Raw genomic sequence first — 15,683 nt, 5'->3', positions numbered from 1 at the left:
GCTACTTCGATATATGGAGGTCCATCTGTATTTGCAATCTCCAAATTATTTTGAAAGGGGAGATTTTTTTTCTGTTTGCAATGCCTCAACCGCATCAATTTAAACTTGTCCACATCTAACAAAATAATAACGTAGTCAAATCTTAAACAACATGTAGTTAAATCCATGTAAAATTAGGATCTGCCGTATATCTAAGGATAAAAGTATTTTATGGTATCATTTCAGATACAGCTACTTTAAGAATAGCATTTCATTCAAATAGTAAATTGTTTAATTATAGTAGAGATGCTAAAATCTGATTGCTTTATTTATATCTTCCAAATGTCAGACATTCCCCCCTTCTCTCACTGTTGGTATTTTAGCTATATTTTAAACATTTATTAAATGCAGGCTCATCATTTCAAATTCTTCTCGCGGGGGGGGGGGGGTGGAATGGGTGCATGCTCAATGCAAATATTGTTGGTAAACAACAAAAAACATGTTTACTTACATGTAAAAATATTAATTTTTAAAATCTGCCCCCCCCCCCCCCGCCTTCATCACGAACACCCTAAATGACAAGCCTGATTAAATGCATAAATGTGTGAGCTTCAAATGAATATCATTGGAGTTAAGAGGTAGTAAATTTGGATAGAGGGTTAACTTATAATTATGGAACATATTCACTAGATTTCAAGAATAAAGCACGTGAGTAAAATAGATGCTTCTTTCAATTTGGCATTTGTCACCTTGGTTGATTCACAGAATCATGGATGAGGTGTCGCTTGAAGACATTCTTAAGAACATCATGCAAACATATATGCTCGACTCCCTTGATCATGGCTTTATTTTTCAACAAAAAAATGGTTTAAAGTTCCTATCTAAGACACTTTCTCTGCCTTCATGTGAACCTCCCTGACTGGCCAAACCTTTTCTCAAATTGTAGCATTTTTAAAGGGGTATAAACTAAGCTAAACGTTGTCTTGCACTAAAAAATGCAAAGAAAACTGATGAAAAGGTTGCCCAAGTTGAGAAAGAATAGAAGATCCCTCTCTTCTGTCATACTAAAAATGGCAAGGAAACCAAAAATTTTGGGGGGAAATTTTTTTTTTCTTTTTGAAGGGGTTTATTTCTTGTTGAAAAAATTCAAAATTTCAGTTTAAAATAATGTACTCCAAAATTTATAATACAGTGAAACCCCGTTACAACAAATACCGATACCACAAAATTTCTGTCTCAACAGAATGAATTTTTAGTACCAATTTAATTGCTGCTATATTGCTTGAATTTCATTACAACAAAATTCTCGTTACAACAAACAATATTTGTAGTCCCTTGAAATTTGTTGTAACAGGATTTTGCTATATATAAATTCTCATGTTTTTTCCTTTAAACATTTTTTTATGTTCAGTACCATACATGAAAACACTAACTGCAGGATAGATAATTTAACTAAGATAATTTAATTTCTCAGTACCTCAAGCAAGAGAATGTGGGTCAAAGTGAAATGATGAAATATTTACTCCATTTTTATCCCACCTATTTGGTAATACTTTAACTATGTAGTAGGTCATATAGTCTATTCCAGTCAGGAAAAATTTACCTCTGCAGATCAAAGTACAATATACAAGCATTTTCAAAAATTGATGCACATATTGTAATATTTTGTTGTAAGTCAAAAATTATTTTTCTCTTTATATAATGCTAAAGTTCTTGTTATTAACACTTTAAATACTAATTCAGACCTACTAATATTCAGTGCCGTATTTATTTAGTTAATATTAAACTTTATTTAAAATGTTTTGCATAATTAATCAAGTGCACGGGAAGCAAATTGAAATAGTTCATATCCTTTATCTTTTCATTTTGTGCTAAACTTCAGAGCTTAAACTACAAAGAAATTGTCCAGTAATAGACTTGACAGTTTTCATCATATCTGATCAAAAAAAAAAAAATCTATCAGAAAAATGTATTGCAAAGATATGTATGAATAATATCGAATGAATATCCAGAAACAATATGTTACAATATGATTTTTTTTTTCAGTTTCCAAATGGCAGTGAATTTAGTAAATGTTTCTAGTATTACTTAAATATTAATAATTAATACCTAATATATTGACAGCAGTGTTTTAGATAAAAATTTGCTATAAAAATGAATTGCGGCTATTATTACAGACTGAGGTTTCTCAACATTTTCAGATTTAATACACCTAAAATTTTACACGTTTCTTTTTGAAAAGGCTTAATTGCACATTAAATTATCGAAATAAATGTTTTAAATTATTTTCTTCTTTTAACATAAATTCAATTCCATAATTACTGCAGAATAATATTTTTCAGCAAAGAATTTTTCTAATAAAAATACTAGTACAGTTTTTCAGCTTTGATCTTGTTTCTAATGTTGGAAAGTTACCAAGGTTAGTTGTTATTGAATACTCAGAGCTCAGACAAATCTTGGTTAGGGTTCATTTCCCCATTTTACTTCATTATATTTTCCCTTATTGGTCTAACTCATGTTTGTACCATTTTATAATAATCCATCTGCACTGTCTTTACAAACATTTTAAAACTTTAAAGGATGATAAAGAATATGTTCTGAATTGTAAGTTCATTTAATAATAAAATGATTGGCTTACCCTTTTTCCTGGAAAGCTAAGTTTAATAACTCACCAACTTGCACTCTGAAAACATTAAACGCAATAGATGACTCCTTTTCGGGGGTTTTTTCTAGATTTATTCGATTTATTTACACCACCAAACATTAACCATCTTCTTCGATTCCAGACAGACTCACATCACATTCCCGCCAACGCATACACAAAACAAAAATACATATTTTTTAAAGTCTCTTTACTGGTGGCGCCCTCTCTTGACGGTAGGAGCAAACATACTCCCCCGCCTGGACTATCAGTTCAGTCTTCCGTTGGCAGTAGGCAACACTTGGTAATAGGGCGTCTGAATTGTCCTCGTTGGGTCTTGACATCCACGACTCGAACAGCACCATCGTCTCCTGGAAATACTTGAACAACTCTGCCTAGGCTCCATTGCAGAGGTGGGAGATTGTCCTCCTTCACAAGGACCAAATCGTTGACTCTCAGGTTTCGTCTTGGTTTCTTCCACTTGGTTCTTTGTTGTAATTGATTTAGGTACTCCAGGTGCCATCTCCTCCAGAACTGACCTCGGAGATGTTGAATTAAATTCCATCGCTTCCTTAAGCACGCTGGTTGTGAAGGGACCTCTTCTGGAAAAGAAGTCATTGGAGCACCAATCAAGAAATGTCCTGGCGTAAGAGGTTGCAAGTCTTGAGGGTCATTAGACAGAGGAGTTAGAGGCCTTGAGTTTAAGCATGCTTCAATCTGAGTTACCAATGTCGCAAGCTCTTCAAAGTTCAGAACAGCTGATTTCATTGTTTTAATTAGAAGCTGCTTGGTCGATTTGATGCCAGCTTCCCAGAGTCCGCCGACGTGAGGTGCCGTGGGGGGTATGAAGTGCCATTTAATGGATTCTTGAGTTACAAAGTTCTGCACTTCAACAGATTTGATTAGCTTGAACTGTTCCTTTAGATATGAAGAGGCTCCTTTGAAGTTAGTTGCATTGTCGGAAAACATGTTGGTTGGTTTTCCTCGTCTGGATATGAAGCGCCGGAATGCTGCCAAAAAGGCATCTGTTGAGAGGTCCGAAACAACCTCAAGGTGCACAGCCTTTGTTGCCATGCAAATGAAGAGCGCTAGGTAGGATTTTAATTTTACTTTGCTTCGAGGAACGTTGGGTTTGGTGATGAATGGTCCTCCAAAGTCGATGCCAACGTTTAAAAACGCTCTGCCAGTACTGAACCTATTTGCAATCAAATTCCCCATGAGCTGCTCACTCGATTTGGCTCTGAAGCGAAAGCAGGTTTGGCACTTGGATAAAAGTCTTCCGACTACTCCTCTGCCAGAAGGAATCCAGAATTTCTGTCGAATGCAGCATAAGGTAAGTTGAGGTCCACTGTGCAAACTGATATGATGAAAATACTGAATGACCAGATTAGTGAAGTGATGGCTCTTAGGAAGGAGGATTGGGTGTTTTTGAATTGGACTCAGGCTCGAATTTTTTAATCTTCCTCCAACTTTGATTATTCCATCTGTGTCCAGAAAAATACCCAGAGGCAGAAGCTTGCTGCTGCTGGGAAGAGGATGTCTCTTCTTTAAGAGTTGAATTTCGGAATGAAACTCTGATTCTTGTACAGTTTGAATAACAATCTTGGTAGCATCATCTACCTCTTTTGATGTTAGCACACCAGTAACTCTAGATGATCTGCAATTGTTGATGAATCTTTTACACCAAGCTATGACTCGGATTAAACGTGAGAATGATGAATACCTAGCTATTATTTCCAAAAAATAGCTGCCTTGACTTGATGTTGAGACATTAGTAAGAACGGTGGATGACTTCTCCTCACATTTCACGTCTTCTTCAGAGGAAATCGACAAATCAATTGATGGAAAGTGTAAAGAATCCTGACTTAGCCACTCTGGCCCTGACCACCACAGTTTATGAACTTTTAGCTTGGAAGCTGCAATACCTCGTGAAGCACAATCGGCAGGGTTTTCTTGACTCTTCACATGTTGCCAGGATGCTTCAGAAGTCATTTTTTTAATTTTTGAGATACGATTGGCAACAAAGATTTTCCATCTGCTGGGAGATGATTTCAACCAATCCAAAACAATTTGGGAGTCTGAGAAAAGAAATGATTTATCGATTTGAATTACCTTTCTCAGAGATTCTAACACAACAACGTAGAGTTCAGAAAGAAGCAGAGCTGCCAAAAGTTCAAGTCTGGGCAAAGTTATCGATTTTACAGGAGCTACCCTTGTCTTAGATGTTATCATTGAAACATGGACTTTTCCAGTAACCAGCTCGGCTCTTAAGTAGAAAACAGCAGCGTATGCACGCTGGGAAGCATCACAAAAACCTACAAGAAGAACTCGCTTTGCTGTAGCATCTCCTGATAGGTATCTTGGAATCTGAATCTCTGCGAGGTGCTTCATTTGATTCTTGAATTGGATCCATGCTTCGGAAATGCAGTCTGTGACCGGATCATCCCAAGAGATGTTTTCTTTCCAGATATCTTGCATCATGATTTTCAACTGAATTGTCGTAGGTGACAGGAACCCCAAAGGATCATAAATCTTGGCAATGGTGGATAAGAGTTGCCGTTTGGTTGGCCTAACTTCATTTGGTGGACTGATGTTGATTCTGAATGTGTCTTCCTTTGAATTCCATATGATTCCCAAGATTTTCATCAAATGATCCTCTTCTATGTGCAGAGATCCCGAAGAACTCCGTAATTCTGGTGGTAATGATTCCAGCACAGATGATTCATTGGACGCCCATTTTCGAATCGGGAAACCTCCTTTCTTCATGAGTTCGATTACTTGACTTACTAATTTCTTGGCGTCCTCTTTCGAATTTGTTCCTGTCAGAAGATCATCTACATAGAAGTCCTCTAGAGCAACTTTAGATGCCTCTGGAAATTGCTTGATTTCTTCTTGAGCTAGCTGCTGAATCGTTCTAATGGACAGATACGGGGCACAAGCTGTCCCGTATGTTACAGTGAGTAATCGATACTCTTTTAACGGTTCTTCAGGTCTCTCCCTCCAGAATATTCGTTGAAAGTCCACATCATCTTCAGTAACTAGAATTTGCCTAAACATCTTCTCTATATCTCCTGTTAAAGCAATCCTGTGACATCTGAATTTTAACAGAATATTAAATAGCTCATTTTGTAACTTGGGGCCTGTATGAAGAACGTCATTTAAGGATAATTTCAAATCAGTTTTGGCAGAAGCATCAAAGACTACTCGTAACTTTGTAGTCTCGCTCTGTTCCCTAACAACTCCAAAATGGGGTAAATAAAAACACTTAGAAGATGGTTTCGAAAGTTCTGAATTCGGGACAAGTTGCATATGGCCTAGATGTTCATAATCTTGCATGAATTTCACATATCTATCTCTTAACTCAGGATTGCCCTGAAGGCGCTTCTCCAACGAGAAGAATCGTCTCTTGGCTTGGACTTTAGAATCACCCAATGCATTGTCGTTTTTGAAAGGAAGACTTACAACATATCTACCATCACGATTTCTCCTTGTGTGATCGAGGTAGAATTTTTCGACTTCTTGATCTTCTTCTGAGAGGTTACTAGCGTCTGGAATTGACTCAACTTCCCAGAACTTGGCTATTTGATTTTGTAAGTCGAGCAATGCATGGCAATTGATTAAAGACGTGACCTTCCTTTCGCTCTGACAGGCTGTGGAAACTTTCCCAGAAAGCAACCAGCCTAACCTGGAGTTTAGAGCAGATGGTTGATTTTTAGTCCCAGATATTTTTCCATACTGAATTAAATCAAAGAATATATCAGCTCCCAGAATCATGTCGACAGGACGACTAATAAAAAACGAAGGATCAGCTAACTGAAGTCCATTAATGTGAGGCCAATCGAATTTTGATACTATGAAGTTAGGCAAATTACAAGTGAGTTCCTTAACTACTAAAGCATTTACGACAAAGATATCCTGATTAAAATGAGGAGAAAGTTGAAGTTCTACTCGTTTAGTAGCATAAGCAGCAACTTTGTTATCTAAGCCCAAAATAGTATTTTCTGACTCATAAAATGGAAGGTTTAAATTTTTTGAGCATGATTCTGTAATTAGAGAGATCTGAGATCCGCCGTCAATCAAGGCTCGACAGTTTACATATTGTCCTTGACTATTCTTAACTCTAACAATGACTGTAGAGAGCAAAATTGAATTGGAATAATTCATTTGTCCTGCAAGGCAAAACTGTTCCTGAGATGTAGCCAATGGCTGAACTACATTCTGGTCACTAGTAGCAGCTAGATTCTGATTTGAATTACAGACAGGGATTTCTTTAGGACTACTTTGGAATTGGTGAAGTACGGTGTGATGTCTTTGCCTGCAAGCACGACAAGAAGTTGTAAATTTGCATGATGAAACACTATGATTCCCTCGCAGACAATTAAAGCATAACTTTGACTTTTTAACAAAATTCCATCGATTGTTTATATTCATCTTTAAAAACTTCTCACATTTATGTAATGAATGAGAGGAAGAACAAAGTTTACATGAGTCATCTGACTCTACAGTAGTTTTAAGGGAATAAGGCTTGTGAGTTACTTTATTTGATTTTTCATTGAGTGGTGTAATTTTGATACCTTGAAGACTTCTGGCTTGCTTTTCAAGAAATGAAAGAAACTTATTTAATGAAGGAAAATCTTTGTCTTCAAGGGTTAATTCCCATTTGACTTTGATAGAATCTTCTAACTTATCTTGAAGAGAAAATACTAATAGAAGTTCTACCAATTGATTGCATTCTAATCCTAATGTTTTAAAATTTCTGAGTACTTCATTACAAATGTCTATCATGGCCCAAATTGATTCTGAAGTAGGTTTAACATTTTTTAGAGAGAAGAACTTTTTGCATTGGGAAAATGCCAATTCTCTCTGATTGTCATACCGATTCAACAGTGTTTCCCACGCTTGTTTATAATTTTCATGAGTTATTGCGAATCCTTTTATTAATCTAGAAGCATCTGAAGTGACAGCATTTTGTAAATACTGCAGTTTTTGAATATCTGTTAAAGATTCATTAGAATCAATTGAACTAGAGAATATAGATTTAAAACTCAACCAAGAGTTGAAATCACCTGCGAATTGTGGAAGATCATATTTAGGAAGATTTATGTTAGAATAAGCATTCACTTTCGATTTATCTTCTTCGAATTGTAGCTTGCTATTAATACTAGTTAAATATGACTCAATTTTTTCCAATGTCAAATCAGCCAAATCTTTAGAATTAGTAAAGTTTTCATATTCTACATCTTCCACAAAGCTTTCCAAAACAGAAAACTCATAATAATTGTCTTCTAACCTATCTAGACATTTTAATATATTACCTTTAAAGGCAAGAACTTTCTGAATATTATTAGACTCTAGTACATTATCAACACTTTCAGAATACCTTTTGATTTCTTTTATCTGAGTTTGGAACACTAATGGTACTTTACTTTTTTCTTTAGTAGGAGCCATCTTTAAAATAATAACCCAATGTAACTATACAACTCAAATACAGCTTTTCAGAATTAGTTACTATGAATATACAGTCACTCAGAATAATAAACAAAATCTTCGAATTTACTAATTCAGATTTCTTGCATTTCGAATTCACAAGTAATAATAATATTTTTGAATTAACTGACATACATTTCTGGACTTAAATAATAGAATAATAAACACATAAAGAGATTAAGAATTCTTTCAGACGAATTTCGTTTTCAGAATACATCTAGACATCTAGTTTCGATTATATAAGATCATTAGCGTTTTCGATTCTAGTAAGAATAATAAACATTCTACTTTCCAGGAAATGATCTACTGAATTTAACTCGATTTATGATGCATACATCCATACATCAACAATGAATAAACAAATCTCGCCGGTGCCTCCATGTTCTGAATTGTAAGTTCATTTAATAATAAAATGATTGGCTTACCCTTTTTCCTGGAAAGCTAAGTTTAATAACTCACCAACTTGCACTCTGAAAACATTAAACGCAATAGATGACTCCTTTTCGGGGTTTTTTTCTAGATTTATTCGATTTATTTACACCACCAAACATTAACCATCTTCTTCGATTCCAGACAGACTCACATCACATTCCCGCCAACGCATACACAAAACAAAAATACATATTTTTTAAAGTCTCTTTACTGGTGGCGCCCTCTCTTGACGGTAGGAGCAAACAGAATAAGTTGTATAAAATTGTAGGGCTGTGAAAAATTCCTAATCAAAAATTTGATTTATGTGAACAATTGTACATATTATAAATATTAATTAAATTGTTCTCATGTGAATCATTATTAAACAGTCGGATCCCGACTTACGCGAGGGATGTGTTCCAAGACTCCTCGCGTAAGTAGAAATTTCGCGTTGTGGAAAAGTATTGTTTATATGATTTTTTTTATTAACATACCCAATCATTTTAGACATTTTTAAGCACTTTTTAAACTATTTTAGACCGTTTTGTAACAAAATATTAACACTTCTTACATAAAGAGATGAATTTTTACTGTACTTTTTTAAAAAACGCTGCATTATTCAACATAAAATACTGTGACAATGCACAAAATCAATGTTCGATGAGAGACATAAAAATAAAACAGTACAGTACGTACAGTATGTAGTAATAATAAAGCACTGCACTGTAAGAGCACTATTCAGTAGGTACAATAAGTTACATTTATAACTTAAAATTTGAAGATGATGATTTATGCTGCGCAATCTGATTGTTATTCTAATATATTTTTGAATACAGTAGCTTCGCATTTACTTTTATAACAATTACATCTATGGTAACACCCCTCTTTCAGGGTCTTTATAATCTACAATACAAGAGCAGATTCCAATTTCATATTGTTTGCATTTTGCTTAAACACTACTCTGCAAGCTTCATATTACAACTTAAGGTCTGGACTTACACAGATTGCCTTCTCATGACTTTTAATTTATACATATGAAAGATTCATTCATACCTAATGGTCGTGCCTTCAACCCACTTTCTAGTTGTTCAAGCATATCAAGAATCTTTACATTTTCTTAAATTCTCACATACTTTCGCTTTTTGTTTCAATCTTCAAACTTTAGATGAAACAGTGTGTCTAGTTGCCAGTATATTTCATCACATTTCATATTTAGAATAAATAAATGAAAAAAAAATGAGCAGTGGTAATACACCAATAAAGTTATGTTTATAGTGCAGTGTGTCGGAACTTGTGCAGTCAGTGATGCTGAAAGGATGAAAGTACATTCACGAAGTCAAACTTGGCATCATGATTCCTTTACAAATATTTGCACGTGTTGATAGCGAAAAAATCGCTTTAGCTCTGAAATTCGTTACTCCTGAAAAACTTGCGTTATAGCCATTTTGCGTAAGTTGGATCTCGTTGTAGCGGGAGTCGACTATAGTCTGTTCCAATCTAAGTTTGCACTAAAGGGAAAGGTACGAGATGTGCTACTCGTAGTTCCTTTTTATTTATAAGTTTAAACGGTTTCTTGAATGAAATATTCACTGTCAGGAAAGGATTAAAAACTTGAATGTCCTTCAACTTTTTAAATCCTTTCTTGCTGCAAATATTCTTAAAAATCGTAAAAAATGTTTGAAATGACAAATATGCTCAGTAAAGGAATGAATGAATAAATAATTCTTAGTAATAATCCATGTTCAAATGAGCCAATTTATTAATCTAAACCACATTTGACTTTTTTCTTTCGATCCTCAAACGGTGTGTACGTGTATGCTTTTCATTTATATATTTTTTAAAAAGTAGCGAAGCAACTACTTTTCAAAAGTAGTTTGTAGTTGCTACATTTAAGAAAAAACTAGTTGTAGTTAAATACATTTGTAATAAAGTAGTTGTAGTTTGCTACAAAAAAAAATGTAGATTTTCCAACCACTGGTTGTGTGTTATTAATTTTAGCTTCCATTCTTTGGCCCAATCTTTTAAATAAAAATTACGTTTTATACAGATTATTATTATTATTATTTTTCAAATTCCATACGCAAGATATTTATGATTTCTTGTGTGCGTATATACTGAATATACCATGCCTTGCCATCAATTTTCTAGTTGAACCGAACCATTGTTTCGGTCACTCGGCTGGTCTGCTCTAATTCTACACTGGCTACCAGTTTGTTTGGCCCTCTTGGCTTCCATAAGAGGTTTTCCATCTCCAGCTCAGTCACTTTCCTATGCCGGGCTGATGAGTGCTAATAAGTATGAAATTTCAGTCCTCGGCTGGAAATGACTGAGCTGGCGGTGTATTTCATGTATTTCTACATTTTGGATCTTGATAATTTAAATCATTTTTTTCCCTCGCCAAATTCGGCAAATCGCGCTACTGACTTACACGTGCCCTGTGTACAGTAACCTCGTTTCCTTGACAATGGCTGCAATTCAGTTCGCCTAGTTTTCCCTTCAGTGCCAATTTAGATTGGAACAGACTATAATCTATCCCAAAACAGTAATTGAGTCATAAAAAAGGTATGATATTAAATAATATGAAACCTCATTATTTCTTTATAGCCTTGGTAGTTTTAACTTTGGGAACACTATTTTCTGAAGCTTCAATTGCATTTTTGAGTCATAGAAATTTTGCTGCTTCTTTTTTTAGGGGGGGGGGGAGGCAGATTTCAAATCTGCCTAATGGCGGCGAAGAGCTAAATTTGGCTCGGGACCCAATCTGTCATAGTGATTGTGGTGAAAAATTGAAAATTTTGTGCCATTTTCAAGTATTACCGCTCATAAAAGATTTCTCTCCCTTTCTTCCATGATCATCTACCCTTACTCTGGAAAACTTTGAAATAATTGGTCCTAGACAAGTCTGAAACTTTTAGCATTTTATTTGAGTCTTTATTTTTTTTTTCTTTTACTTTGCAGGTTTAGTATTAGTAACTGATGCTATGTCTGCTATGGGCCTGAAATCTGGTTTATATTGCATTGGAGAACAGAAAGTAGAGGTTACGAATGATCGTGCAGTAGTTTATGGAACTAATACTTTAAGTGGAAGGTACTGTATTTCATTAAAAAAAAAATTGCAAAAATAGTCACTTATTTTTGTAGATAAAAATATTAATGGTGTTAAGAAAAAAGATATAATTTATGGTTAATCATTGCCATTGGCGTCGTCAGATAAAATTTATTAGGGGGGGGGGGACCAACTTTTAACACTGTTAATTTCAAGTTGCTTCAATGGGTATATGTATAGTAAAAATGGATTAACATTGTCATTTAATACACAATGTTGAAAACTGAAACATCTTGATTAGCATATTCACACAAAATAAAGAAACTAAATTCCACCAAAGGAGCATTTCCTAGTGAGCAAGTGTAATAAAAATAACTGTGTTTATTTTCCTGTTGTGATTTTTTTCTAAGATATTTTGATGAAGCGTTAACACAAGACAACATGATTTATCCGCTTTTTGCGTATTTTGAGCTTAGTTAATGAACTGAAACATAGTACTGACTCAGGAATGGGGGGGGGGGTGAGGGCGGGGGTCTGGGGGTTTCTCCCCTGGAAAATTTTTTAAATAATTGTTTTATAAACGCAGTTTTAGACATTTTTTGCTGATGTTTGGGAAAAGAGAGATTCTGGGGTGCTTTCCACATTTTTTTCGAAACTGAAGCTTTAAAAACACGATTGTAGGTTGTTGGGAACAAACAACATTGTTTGTAGGGAACAAACAATTTTTTGAAATAAAAGCTCCGAAAAAGTTGATTTTAGATGACTTTTGATGGTGTTGGGAAAAGAAATTTTAAGATTTCTTCCCCAAATTTGTTTTGAAAGTGGATGTCTAAACACGGAGTTTTATACACTCTTTTTTGTACTTTTTGAGGGAGGGTTCAGGTGATATTTGGAATATTTTCCAAGTTGGAGCCCTGAAAACGAAAGTTAAGACGATCTTTGAAAGACGTTTGGGGAAGGAATGGGATTTGGATACTCTCCCTTGTTTTCAAAATCCAAGTTTCCAAAACACAATTTTAGGCTACCTCTGATGAGGTAAACTGAAGGGATAAGGTTTGAGGAGAGTCATTTTCTATTCCACAACTATTTGACTGCTTTGGTTTTATTGGTAATATTTTTGACTAGTGTACTCATAATACTTATCACTGACACTTTAGGTCTATTTTTTCACATCATTTTAAACATCATGCCTCCTGAATCTCTTAATAAAGTTTGGTTTACTTTTTTTTTCTTACATTCAAGCACTTAGAACTTCTGGTATGATTCTTCATTACAATATTTTAAATCTCTCTAGCTGTGTTTCAGTTTTTTTTTTTTTTTTCTCTTTCAAACATATTTCGGAATAATATATTCAGAACATAATTAAACACAATAAATAAATAAATAACTAAATATAACAGCAGATGATTCCTTTTTTTAGAAAAGAAATTAGATTCATTCTGCAGAAAAAATGTATGTAGTCGGCCCTTTTAAAACAATTCATTCCTGTATTCTTCAGTTACTTAATGTTGTGCTCCATTTTAATGTACAGAAAATTTGGACTGTTAGTTCTAGCATGGCAAATTTTTACTGTCATCATAATTGGCCATCAATCTAGTTTTTGGCTTCTAATTCTAATTGACCTTCTCTCCACAATTCTCTTGAATTGCTGAAAAATCAGATTCTACTGAAGCAAACCATTTAAGCTTAGTGTGCCACATTTTAACTTTCAGTGGATTTAAATTGCAACTGCTTTTTTTCCTTTTTTCTGTATTCAAAATGTAAGAAAAGGTATTAGATTCATAAAAAGTTTAAAATTTGACCTTTTAAAGGGCACTGGACCCATTTTGACCATTTTTAGAAATTGTCTCTCGAAATGCATGAAAATTTTCATGCTAACCTGGTTGATATGAATGGACAATTTGAAATGTCGCTAAGACTTAATACATAAGTACTGAGAATTCATAGTCCCCTCAGAGCAACAGTAAGATATCTTAGTGTTATTTCTGGGATTATATATCTTACTGTTGCTCTGAGGCGACGATATGAAATAAACAGAATTTTGTTTTGTGGTGGGTAGAACATACTAGTTAATAAAACTCTCACAGCCTGTATTTATTTATTATGAGATGAATGTTCAAATTATTTTATTTTAAATACCAAGGTTATATTTTTGTATAGTTCAAAACTGTTGTGTTATGTTGCATCATTCAACATAAAGCAGTTCTTTATATGTATAAAACTTGATGTTTTGAGTAAAACTGTTTTCTAAATTTATAAAAATGTAGAAAATATTTGCAACTGTGCATACAGGGTCTTAATTTTAAATAATGATAATAATGAATCCACATATCAAGATGTTTGACAGATATCGTTACAAAACATTATTAGTCTTCAAAGTAGGCTCCTTGCGTATCAACACTTCCGCAAGCTAGGTTTCTATGCTCCTTCTGCTGCCTAAAATCAGCAAATGAAACATCCTTTAGAGCATGCATGCAAGCCACTTTGCCAGCATCTAGGGGCTAGGGCTCTGTGGTTATCTTGGAGGGCGACTTTTACTACTTACATTGGAAAGAGGGAAAAGTCTGTAGGCCGGTTGAGGAATACTTGTGATGCTATTTTTTGTCAGGTACTCTAACCACCAAGCAGATGTGACATGGCGCATTGTCTTGCTGAAATTTCCCATTAGAGGCAATTTCTGGTCACACTTAGTTGACGAGTTTGCTCAATTTTTTGTACAAAATTTGATTGTTTAACTCTTTGCTGCATTTTAAGCTTGCACTCATACTCTGAAGGATGTTTCATTCGCCCACTTTGAGGGAACGTACAATGCATGGAAAACTCTATTGCAAAAGTCTGTTGATACTCATGGAACATACCTAGAAGACTTATCGGTAAAACATTTTGATATGTGGATTCATTATTATTACTTAAAATACACTTCTATATATACTTAGATTGTGTAATTGACCATTTTAAGTTTTTTTGTTAGGATCCGTGTGACTACATAGCATCAGATGTGTTAGGGTTTTAAGTTCAGTTTATTTTATAAAACCTAAGCAAAAAAGCACATTAAAAATCCGTTTATTTGTTTCAGCATAGCATCAATGGATTTTTGTGTTCGTTTTCTAATGGAATCAACAAGTAAGAGATTTTAAGTGGTTTTTTAAAAATAATTGGCTGAAAATCAAATTATTTTATTAAACGTAATGCAAAAACTTTTAGGTTGTTCACTGGAGCAAGCAATAGAATGTGCTACTCTACATCCAGCACAGGTGCTTGGAATAACACATAAAAAAGGAACTTTGGATTTTGGAACAGATGCAGACTTTATACTTCTTGACAAAAACATTACTGTCCAAGCAACTTATATTGATGGTTTATGTGTATGGGAAAAAGGATTATAGTTTGATGCTCACATGTATCTGAGTGGTATCTAATTTTTATCAATTTAGATTGATTTTAATAAAGAAATTATACTTGTATAGCTTCCAGCCTTCTTTTAAAAAAGGAAATTCTATTTATATTAATACCTACTATACAAACAAAGAGAAAATAGTGATTTTTAAAGTACATGATAGTACAAATTATTCAGCACATAAGTTTAAAATTTCTATCATAATATTTATAAAATTTAACCTTCAGTTAAAAATAAAAGATTAATTTTAGCCAAAAATGTTTTTTAAGTGATGAAAACTCTTAATTGTTTTCTGTATAGAAATTTGTCAAAAGTCATTTATTTATTCCTTGAGTAAATATTTTAGTAACAAGTATGTAACTTTCTAGTGTGAAAGAGAGTTAATCAGGGTGACGACAAATCAGGGAGATCAGGGAAAAGTCAGGGAACTTTATCACTCAGGGAAATATCAGGAAATTTTGAAAAAATAACAAAAATTCAGGGAAAATTGATTAAATGAAAATTTTTTTTTTCTTTGCAAAATGAAGTACTATAATTCTCTTCGAATTTTTCGCCAATCATTTGTTTCAAAAAAGTAAAATTAAAGGTGCGATTATACACTGCCGCATATTTGCATCTTTTTTCCTCAAGATCAAAGTATTCCATCTTAGGATGAGCTTCCTAAGATTGCTTCTGTGTATGTAAAGTTGTTTAATTTAGCTAGTTCGAATTTTCCTTCCACG

At 34.0% G+C, this 15,683-nt stretch overlaps 1 protein-coding gene across 3 annotated transcripts in view; it reads left to right on the top strand.

Moving 5' to 3' along the window:
• Window positions 1-15,017, top strand: part of LOC129218077 (N-acetylglucosamine-6-phosphate deacetylase-like) — a 66,818-nt gene extending 51,801 nt beyond the window's left edge. For 2 of the 3 annotated variants that reach the window (XM_054852271.1, XM_054852270.1), the window contains exons 8-10: window positions 11,477-11,606; window positions 14,641-14,687; window positions 14,769-15,017. In XM_054852271.1, the coding sequence (XP_054708246.1) occupies window positions 11,477-11,606; window positions 14,641-14,687; window positions 14,769-14,950 (359 nt within the window). In that variant the 3' untranslated portion in view covers window positions 14,951-15,017. The remainder of the gene's footprint in view (window positions 1-11,476; window positions 11,607-14,640; window positions 14,688-14,768) is intronic. The other variant, XM_054852272.1, reaches the window with a different exon arrangement.
• Window positions 15,018-15,683: the final 666 nt, after the last annotated feature.

This window comes from Uloborus diversus, chromosome 3 (assembly GCF_026930045.1).
Source record: "Uloborus diversus isolate 005 chromosome 3, Udiv.v.3.1, whole genome shotgun sequence".
Classification (NCBI taxonomy): Eukaryota; Metazoa; Arthropoda; class Arachnida; order Araneae; family Uloboridae; genus Uloborus; species Uloborus diversus.
This window is presented reverse-complemented; position numbering and strand designations above follow the sequence as displayed.